General features: G+C 39.5%; 1 protein-coding gene across 1 annotated transcript in view; it reads left to right on the top strand.

Moving 5' to 3' along the window:
• PIEZO2 (piezo type mechanosensitive ion channel component 2) overlaps positions 1-10,989 on the top strand; it is a 263,275-nt gene that overhangs the window by 227,974 nt on the left and 24,312 nt on the right. Inside the window, exons 34-40 of the mRNA XM_044426273.1 lie at positions 786-952; positions 1,342-1,496; positions 3,797-3,967; positions 4,579-4,974; positions 6,022-6,280; positions 8,798-8,980; positions 10,567-10,820. Coding sequence (XP_044282208.1) covers positions 786-952; positions 1,342-1,496; positions 3,797-3,967; positions 4,579-4,974; positions 6,022-6,280; positions 8,798-8,980; positions 10,567-10,820 — 1,585 coding nt within the window. The remainder of the gene's footprint in view (positions 1-785; positions 953-1,341; positions 1,497-3,796; positions 3,968-4,578; positions 4,975-6,021; positions 6,281-8,797; positions 8,981-10,566; positions 10,821-10,989) is intronic.

Below are 10,989 nucleotides of genomic sequence, written 5' to 3'. Positions count from 1 at the left end.
AGTGAGAAAAGCATTCCTTTACAATAGCAGTAACCAGAAAGTCAAAACAACCATATGTTCAGTAAAGGCAGCTGATCAAGTATTAATATATGTGTTGCAGAATTTTCTGACCCTGGTATATCAACAGGCATAGGGCACTAGCATAGGCTTCTAAATTATATCCTTCACCATATAACAGATTGAGTCTGCAGAACCATGCAGCTGGAAAAATTAACTACATACTGTTCCATATTCAGTGGCACAACAGTTCTTAAACATTTTTGTGCAAGGCAAACAGTGTTTGAAATATAAAAGGGATGAAGTGTTTAGTGGCAGCTACTTCTGCATCTTGAAAGCAGAAGCCAGCTGTTTGGAAGCAGCTGCAGTATATGGGGAAGATGAGCATCTACATGCAGAATTTAATAAGGAGTTACAATGTGATGTCCTAAATATGAGCACAAAATCTAAGAAGTCTGTCTTCTAATTAAAGAGAGTATTTCTGTATAAAAACTCTGAGCTCACAGAATTATGAGAAATGAAGTGAATAACTCTCGTTCAAATGTTTGACTAATATTTGGTCCCTAAAGGGAAAAAAAGGCTCAATACATCTCACAATCTTGCACATGTCTACTCAAAAGTCAATTTTATCGAATTCAGTTGCATTACTGTCAGGTAACAGGACATCAGGTTAGAGTCAGAAGGTAGTAACAATAGTTCTTATGGGCTAAATTTTCTTAAGTCACTCACAAATATTTCTTACTCTGATTATTATTTACTCAACCTTGTTCTTCCTTGTTTTTCTCTAGATAACATTATCAAAAGACTGTATAATATCTTGAAGTTTACTTGGGTTCTTTTTCTGGCAACAATAGACAGTTTTACAGCTTGGCTCAATTCAATTTCAAGAGAGCACATTGATATTTCCACTGTGCTAAGAATCGAAAGGTGTATGCTTACAAGAGAAATCAAGAAGGTAATGTGGCATGCCCAGATCATCTACATGAAGGCAACAAACAAGTGTGGGATTTCTGTCTGATTTTGGACTACCCTGTTGTTGCTAGATATTTGTATGGGCCTGTATAATTTTTAGTAACCATACTATATTTTCTTATTTTTAAACAGCTTTGGAAGCATGTTATATTCTAACAATCTCTTTGTGTTTTTACTTTTTTTGCTATGATAGAGGTTGAAAGAAAGATACAAATTGCTTCTGTGGTACCATTCTGAGAGTCCTGCGTTTTTAATATGCCTTATAGCTCTAACATTTTAGTATCCTTTGCTAGATTTCTTGTTCTCACCAGACAATCAACAGAATACAAAATGCCCTACTTGATCTTCTAAATTCTGCTCCTTCTTTCCTAGGGAAATGTTCCAACTCGAGAGAGTATCCATATGTATTACCAAAACCATATAATGAAACTTTCTAGGGAATCAGGATTGGATGAAATTTATGATGCTGGACAGGCTGAGAGGACAGCAAGTCTAGAATCAGCACCTTCTCGTGACAGTGAATCTAGGTATTTTGTTAAATTGTCTTTTGTGAACTGCCCAGAGAGCTTTGGCTATTGGGTGGTATAGAAATAAAATAAGCAAATGAACACATATTTATTGCATCTATTCAAATTTAGCTTAAAGTATCTGATCAGTGCTGGATGTTGTACATGAAACTTTTGCTACTGCTCTTCTGAGATCAGGATAGGTTATTCAGCCCCTGTTTTTCACCCATTTGTTTTGCTCATGTTAGAAATGACAATAACAAAATATTTCCATCTTGTCATCTGTTGTTCATGTTGCAATTTTCTTTCTCCAATTGCAACTCCCCACACCCCAGGCATGAAGGTTGTGGTGCTAGAGAGCCCATCTCCCCCCCTCACAGCCACAAGTGCTGCTGCCCGGAAGGGAAAAGCTTCACCACTGCCTGCACCTCTGGAATATCTCTCTGCATACTGATATTCTCACAGAGAGGTCTTCCACAGGACAAGGGCTTCTAGCCCAAGCAGATTCCATCATTTGGAAAGGTTCTGTATGTGTGTCTGTACTTGCACAGAGCTTTTTCACATGTTGGATGAAAGTGTGGACAGCAGGAAACCATTTTCACTGACTCTGGCAAGAGGCAGAGTTAGCCCACATCTCCTCAAATGATGTTGCAATATGAGGGGGTAGGTTCACATCAGCTTGACTTCTGCCAATGTAAGGGTATCTTTTACCTTCAAATGCTGTTATAACTGGTAGAAATAGAAAATGTTTAGCTCTACTGCCTTTTTTATTCCATTCCATAATGCTGTCACTCAGGCATCAGTTATTCCTGAATAATTTCTTTGGGTTGGATCTGGTGTTCATCAGTCATAATGCTTATGCACTGGGATGAAAAGGATAGGCAAAGTGATGGATACCTGGCACTTGTTTTTAATCTAACACAATTTGAGCTTAGTTTATTAAAAATAGCAGAAGTCCAGAATCAGAGGCAGTGTGTCTGTATATGCCAGTTGGGCAGGAGGTCACTGTTGTGCTACATCCTGTGTGTGGGATCCTGCAGGCAGCAGGAGTGCCGCAGTGTGAAAAGAATACTGGACGAAATGGACCACTCCAGCATGGGCTTTCCTGTGTTCTCAATTTTAAATACACTAAGCTACATATTTAGGTGTGGCTAATACTGTTATTTAAGACTGACCCACTGTCCCTCCTTTATTTGCCCATACTCCCTGCATGCAACATTTATAGCTATCTGCTGCTTCATTGCATGACTAGGGAAGCTGAAAATGATCAAGCACTCTCATGCTGAATGCTGCCTTACAGGCAGTCCTTGTGAAGCTTTACCCATATGAATAAAAAGCTTTCCTTAAATATCCATGAGATCCTCATATTCAGTGATCAACCTAAACATCCTGCCACTCTGCTGGAGTGAAGCAGCAATCAGTAGCTTGTTATCGGGTCAAATTTACAAGCCCTTTCTGTATGTACTCATCAAAACAACTTGTGTTCAATTAATCATGCAAGTCAGTACACTGCTTTCCTTCACGTTGATTTTTCTCTTACCAAAGTTATTTTAGTATATATTTCATTCTTCACAAACGTTTGTTCTAGTGGCTTAATCCTTTATTTTGTGGTTTTTTACTCACCTTTTCCTCTTGTTGTCTGTTTGCATTTCATCGAGTGTTGTTTCCATAACCTTAATTGCTTTACATCTCAGGATCATGGCATGTGCCTCTGGTGTCTTATTTTATTGAGAAGTAAAAGGAGATAAGGGCATTTACTGGCATTCTTATAGAAAGATTCTGTATGATGATTTTCCTATCTTTTGAAAATAACGCAATTTTTGAAAAGTAATATTTTTAATGATAATATTACCATAAGGTAAAATTCCTGTCTAGTTTAAAGGATTGAATAAATAGTAGCATACATAGCATAGATTTCTTTTGAAAGAAACTAGTAGGGGAGAAATTGCCTCCTTATATTTACATTATTAATTGTTTTAATAGATCCATGGTTAAAAAACTAGAAGCTGTTCCTAAACAGGTTTTTGCAGGAGTAAGTCTCTCTGAGTCCCAAGAGACTTACAGCATAGTAAAAATTCAATCCGAGTAGCCATTGTTTCTGATTGGCCCACTACTAACCTTATGCGGTAATCAGAACCTTCAGAATGTTGTCTTCAATAAGAACCAGGTTATGCTAGCACCAAAGGGCTTATTATCTCCTCTCTGAACATTTTCTGTCCATGTCTTCGTACTGTGCATGGCCAGCCTGCACGTTTACTATTGAACCACATCAGTATGCTGTTGAGATTTAACACTTTCTTTGTAACTGTTTGCACTGCTAGCTGCTGCACTGAAGCAACCACGCTGTTGTTGTCAAGGCAGTCAACCCTTGATGATTTAGATGGACCAGACCCCATTCCTAAAACAAGTGAGCGTGCGCGACCTAGGCTCCGTAAAATGTACAGCATGGATGTGTCCTCTTCATCAGCTGACAGTGGCAGTATAGTGTCAAGGTGCTTAACCCATGCATGCTTTGTTCATTCATTTACCCAGAGCTTTGTAAATGCTATCAGTGTAACAGGCTGCAAGTGGCGGGTGCGAGTGTATTTGTATGCTGGTGTGCGCAAATAAGTGTAGCTGCATACACAATCGAAGTGTCTCTCTCTTGTCTAGACTCAACCCAACATTTCATCCTCTGTTTGGGACTTTAGACCCTGTCAGTAGTTTTTACTGAATGCTTTAATTTTGTACATATGGTCATAGGTTTCTAAATCAGGTGCCTGATTCTCTGCTTCATCCAAGAGCTTGGAATGCCGCCTTCTGATTCTGGTTAAGACAGAATCCCAGATAGTTTTAGCTGCAGCAAATCTCATTGGTGACCACCCTGCACATTTTTTTAAAGGAGACTTACTTTGGTTAAGACAGAGAGGAACGTATTATTTGTAAGAGCAGGGGCGGGGTGGGAAAAGCATGCAACCTTGTGGTCTACTCCCAGACTCTCAGCTGTAGTTGAGGATGTCTGAACTGGCTTGGTGTTAAAGTCCAGCAATGGAATGGAACAAATCAGCATGTAATCTGTGAAATAAGACATTGACAACAATATTCTTCCCCCTGTTCTTGACAGTGAGGCAACCCAAATCACCATGCTGTATTCCCGTCAGGGAACAGCAGAAACAATTGAAGAGGTTGAAGGGGAGGAGCATGAAGAAGGAGGGGCAAATGCTGTATCCAGACAGGAGCATGACATGGAAGTTTATAGCATGGATTCTGAAGGAGCTGCATACACATCTGATACAGATATGCCATCCTATTCTGCTTTGGATAGCATTGCTGAACCCCCTCCTTCATATAGCAAAGCTGTGAGCCTGCAACTTTTTCCTTTAGATGTTTCTCAAGATGGTTCCTCTGACAAAAACCAGATGATGGTCAGTCCAGATGAAAATCAATCTGAGAAACCAGAGGATTCAATACTGCCTCCCTTGACGCATGAACTGACTGCAAGTGAACTACTCCTTAACAAGTAAGGATTGCAGACATACGTGTAATGTAAATTTAATGTTCAACAAATGATAATGTGGAATTCTGTGTTGTTTTGTTACAAATTAATTAACAAATTTGACTCACTGATGGTCAGCTAACCCTAATGCAGATAGTACGATAGTACGATAAATAGAAATATTGTACTATTTCATTTAGTTTGTTTCATTGATTAAACCTGTACCCTGGCCTCTCTTCCAAGGGATTGCAGGGGCAGCCATGTGTTCGCAGGTAGTTTCCTATTCAAAAAATAGCCACACCTGGATAGTGAAGCTTGGTTTCACTATCGTAACTTCTTTCTGAGCCCTTAGACTCAGAAAGCTTTAATATTTTACATTGCTATTTTCCAGTATAGGACAGAACCAGACCAGTTTGCACTGGGCTGTAACAGTTCTGTACTTTTACACTATTGGGCACTGAGCTTGAACTTCTCTGGTTTTATTCTGACTATTTACTTAGCGATGATTTATGTATTGCAAGATTCCTGCATGGGAATGTGCATGTCACTGTCCACAAGGTTTTTTTTCACTGTGTGAATGTGTGGTGTACACATGAGGGACAATCATGGCTAATTGCAGCTTCCTGGGATAACAGGATGCATCAAGAAACACTTCATGATCCAAGCACATTTGAAAAATAATGATTGCCTTTCAACTTTTCCATATACAAATATTTTAGTGTGTGAAATAGTGCATAGATGAAAGCTGGTGTCTCGAATTATTTCAGCAGAATTCTGTAACCTTTTTTAAGTGTTCAAGGGCTTTTCCACATTGGGATATTCTATTTACGTTTAGCAGAAGATCCCTATGAGACACTAGGTTTATTAGGACACTGAGTGCATTCTTCTGGTTTTAAGTGGTATGACATGAAACACATCCAAAGCACCAAACTAAGATCATACGGACTTGTTTCATGGCCATTTGGGCCATGCCCTGTTAAGGAAGCTCTAACTTGTTGATACTTCCAGAATATTCTGTACTATTTAAGTTGTTTACATATCAAATAATGTAATTTAATTTTGTTCCCACAGAATGTTCCAAGATGAGGAACTGGATGAGTCAGAAAAATTCTACTCTGATCAACCTCGCTTCTTACTGCTAATTTATGCTTTATATAATACACTTGTAGCACGTTCAGAAATGGTGTGTTACTTTGTGATTATTCTTAATCATATGGTCTCTGCCTCCGTGATTACTCTTGTGCTTCCTATCCTGATATTCCTTTGGGCCATGCTCTCTGTCCCAAGGCCTAGCAAACGTTTTTGGATGACGGCTATAGTCTACACTGAGGTATGCTTCATTCCACAGATAATGAATATCAGAATCTCTTTGTGCTGTCACTTGATGGCATGATTCATAGTGTTATTCAGTTAGATCTTTAGATTGGAAGTATCTGATTTCTGTTTCAGACTAACCTAGTTTGTTGTTATGCCCAACTCAGACTCAGTTGTAGTTAATTTAAACAGTTGATTAAAACAAACCATGGTTTCTGATTTCTTGTAGCCACACTGGATGAGTAGACTGATTTCTGTAACAGGAAACCCATGTTTCTAAACCTGATGTCTTCCAATGTTTTGCACCAATCCCCTATCATCCCCACCCCACATGGCCAATGGTCTGAAATGCTGGAAGTTGTAATCCAAAATATTTAGAGTATACCACCTTGGAAAAGGTTGTACTAAGTTGTGGTTTAGCCGTACATCTAAGCCAGAATACTTTGTTTCATTGATGAGAGTATATACAATACAATGAGACTAAATCTGTGGGCTGCCATCATTCCTGTACTGTAAAATCGTTTGCTTCTTAAACTCATTATAGTTAATATGTCAGTGAAAACCTATTCTCTATATAGAATCTATTTCTGGTATTTTAGGAAGCTAAGTTTCTAATATGAAAATGCAATTGAAGTTCAATTGATGGTACTCCATGGTAAGATAACATTATTTCACATCAGCATTGTAAAATATTGTGACAATAATTATTTGAATACTGTCAGAGTTAAGCATTATACACAGCATAATGGAGGGCACATTAGGATTTGAATGTTGGGCAGGATATAGAAATAAAATGCTACTACTAGTACTACTCAGTTTTGTTGTTGCTAAATCCTTCCTTCCTCCAGTTCTCCCCTAAAAAAGCTCTTGTTGCCGCTGCCAGGGTAACTGGCAGAGCCAGAGGTTTTTAAATTGGTTGAACAAAATAGAAGGGAAGCCAACAGCACTGCCACCCACAAAAGCATTTCAGAGATTCAATCACATCCTGTATTCCAAAAAAATAAGCAGTTACTGAAATGGCAGGCACAATTCATTGCTGGCATTCAGGCTTTTCCTTAGTATTTACTAATGCTTCTTTCACAAGGAGTTCCAATGGTTAGCCACTTAGGGGGCAGTCCTGTGTAAGTTTAGACATGCAGCTGTGTGTTGGCTCGTGCATGCTGTCAGCTGCAGGCCATTTTTCTTTCTAATTTTTTTTTATTTTAATTGGGCTTTTACCAGAATGCTGTGCCTTTGTTGTTGGACCATCCTGAGACTCTTATGTATAGGACAGGATAGAAAAGTTTTAAACAAACAAATTGCATAAGAGCGCACCTTGAGCAAGCTAATTCCGTCTCTTCTCTCATTGCCCATTCCCTCCACCTATTTGTTGTTGTTGTTTTTAACCAGCATTTTCAACACACCATGGTCTTGCTGGGCCTTTCGTGGGTGCTTTTCCCCATCACTGCCATTTTCTTTTCATTTACAAACTATTATTTGTTGCATACCTAGTCAGCTGTATACCTAGGATATCCCATCAATATGTAGAAACTATTACCTTATTTTGGGTTGGTCCTGTTTTACTTTCTAATAGGCATGGAATGATCCAGGTTTTATAAGTGAGGGAATGAGAACATAGTATATGACACTGATATATTTCACTTCATTACCAGAAATTCACAATATCACTTACAACATGTTTCACTTATTGTAACTGCATAAATTTTAGGAACCTAGAATGTGTTATTAATTTGGAATAGCAATCAGAAAACATTTCATTTTAAATTGATTAATTTTACTTAGGCTCATTTTTCTCCCTCTCACAATACTAAACATTTAAAACCTTCAATGAATTCAAATCAGATGAAAGAAAGTACTACTTTAAACAATTGAAATTTGCTGCCTTGAGCATGTGGCAAGATCACATGATCTTGTGATAAGTTTAAAGGGGATATGAACAACTATTTTAGCCATGCTGGCTACAAGGGATCTCTATTTTTTTTCCCTTATTACTGGTTGCTGAACCAAGACTGCCATCAAAGGTAGACATAATCAGGCAGGGCCTGGTGACAAGAACTTCATGGAGTTATTCCTCATCTCCACCACTGCCACCTGATGGTTCAGCTACCTGTCTATCTGGCCCAGCTGACAGTGGTGGCGAGGACAAAAAGCAATAGATGACACTGTCTACTTTCTTCCTGGCTTTCTGTCAAGCAGTTGGTGACAATGGCAGGGAGAGGCTCAACTTACCAAGGAAAGAAGCTCCATTGAACATGTTTTTCCCAGTGTTAAACATCCTCCAAAACCAGGAGTGGGTCCAAACAATGAAAGCCTTTGTGTTCTGCTTGTGGACTTCTGAGCAGCATCTTCTAGCTTCCATGGAAAAAAATGCATTCTAAGCTCAATGAGTCTTTGTCCTATTCAAATTAGTTCATATTATACCAATGTTTTTGCATTTTTTATAATAATGTACCATTTTCTTTGCGTCTTGTGAGGCTACTTTTCACCTATTGACTGGTGTCTTGTTTTTCTTGTCTGCTTGTTTTTTGCCCAGGTGACCATAGTTATAAAGTATTTTTTCCAGTTTGGATTCTTTCCTTGGAATAAACAAATAGAAATCACAAAAGATAAACCCTATTATCCTGCTAATATTATTGGTGTTGAGAAGAAAGAGGGTTACGTGCACTATGACCTTGTTCAGCTACTTGCTTTGTTTTTCCATAGATCCATTTTAAAGGTATTTTGGAGTTAACTATCTAGTCCATTGTTTTTAATGGGGGGGGGGTTATACATAAATATCTGCCAGAACAATAAAGAGCTAGAACAAATAAAAGAATAAAACAATACATTAAAAGCAAAGTAACATTAAAACCAATGCTGGTCAGCAAGAAAAGCTTCACAGAACAAAGTCTCAGTGGGAACCGAAAAACAGTGCAGCATTTGTGGCTACTTGAACTCCAGAACCAAGGAATTCCACAGAAATGGGGCTGCTGCTTCTTTGCAGAACTTCATAACTTAATTGCATTGTCCTTATTAAAAATAATAAGATGGGCATACCAATCCTGTGGCCCTAGGCAGCCAAGAGGGCCATGGGGTCATTCAGATTCCCAGATCTGGGGTTCAAGAAGAGAGCCTGCCTTAGAGTTAGAGACCTGTGTTTGCTTTGCATTCCCCTTAACGCTTTGCAGCGGGTACAGAAAGAGCCATACTTGCTGCACCTGACCCTGGATAAGGAATAGAGAGGACTTGTTGGAAGACAGGGATGTGAGGAGACTGAGTCTGATGCTTCCTGGTGGCATTCTCTTTGCAGTACCACAGATAGAAGGCCAAAAGCTCATCAGCATCAAGCAGGGCCAAAGGGAAAGAGAGAAGGTCACCTCAGCATTGCTTCTCCCCTGCAAAGGATATGAACAATCCTCCAAATTTAGAGGTTTAGAGGCATTCTTAATGGATTGCACCAATTAATGGGGATTAAAGCATACATGAAAAATTAGTTACTTAGCTCAAAATTCAAAGCTATATTTGTGTAAAGGTAAGGTTTCCCCTTGACATGAAGTCCAGTCATACCTGACTCTAGGGGGCGGTGCTCATCCTCGTTTCCTAGCCAAGGGAGCCAGCGTTTGTCCGCAGACAGTCTCCGTGGTCATGTGGCCGGCATGACTAAACACCAAAGTGCACGGAACGCTGTTACCTGCCCACCGAAGTGTACCTTTTTATCTACCTTTCTATCTACCTTTTTATCTACTTGCATTTGCCTGCTTTCGAACTGCAAGGTTGGCAGGAGCTGGGATGGCGCAACGGGAACTCACCCCGTTGTGCAGATTCGGACCGGTGACCTTTCGATCTACCAGCCCAGCAGCACAGCGGTTTAAACCACTGCGCCACCTACAGTCTCATATTTGTGTACTTTGATGTTATTTCAACTTTTGATTAATAGGTTGTTCCACATGAGCATCCTTTTGTGACCTTAAAACCTCTCGATAACTAACATGAAGCTGATCAGAGCATAGCCCTAAACCCATATCCAATGCCATTCCATGCCTTTTAAATGCCATTGCTATAACCACCCCCACATATGTTGATTAGGCCAGTGCTAATCAAGAATGTGATTTTAGAAGTTAAGTACAGATTCCACCCCATACTTTGTTAAAATGAAGCATGCCATTAGTCATATTTTTGAAATATGGTCTGCAAGAAATTAGGTGACTTGAAGGCAAGAGTGTATATCAGCATTTACTTTCCATCAAGAGAAGGAATCCAAGGAAAAGCCCATTTTAAAGTATCCTAAATAGTTGAAAATTCCCTTAATCTGTCTCTCTTTAGTGTCATGGACTGTGGGATGAAGAAGATGGAGGAGATAACTGCAGTAGTAGAGATGACTCTGATGATGAGTTGGTGGACTCAGACAGGAGAGGTTCTGCTGCCTCTTTGACATCAGTCAATTTGGAAGCATCTGTCGAATCCATACATGTCCATTTCCCAGAGCAGCAGACTGCCATCCGCAGGAAAAGTTCAAGCAGTGGCTCCCAGCTGTCACATAGATCTAGCTACTCCTCTCATCGTTCCAAAAGAGGCACGTATATAGTCCACACCTAGGCTCTAAAACTGAACAGGTGCTATGCTTGTACTTGCCCAGGTCTTCATTTCTGAGTATCCAGTAAACGAGATATTAATTGTGTTTCTGTGAGAGAGTAGCAAGGGTGATCTTATTGGGAAGGGTAATTGTTTGAGATGAAATGTGGGACC

Source organism: Varanus komodoensis, unplaced genomic scaffold (genome assembly GCF_004798865.1).
Source record: "Varanus komodoensis strain SLA01 unplaced genomic scaffold, ASM479886v1 scaffold17, whole genome shotgun sequence".
NCBI classification, from domain to species: domain Eukaryota; kingdom Metazoa; phylum Chordata; class Lepidosauria; order Squamata; family Varanidae; genus Varanus; species Varanus komodoensis.
Note: the sequence above shows the minus strand (reverse complement) of the source record. Positions and strands in the feature narration are given on the sequence as shown.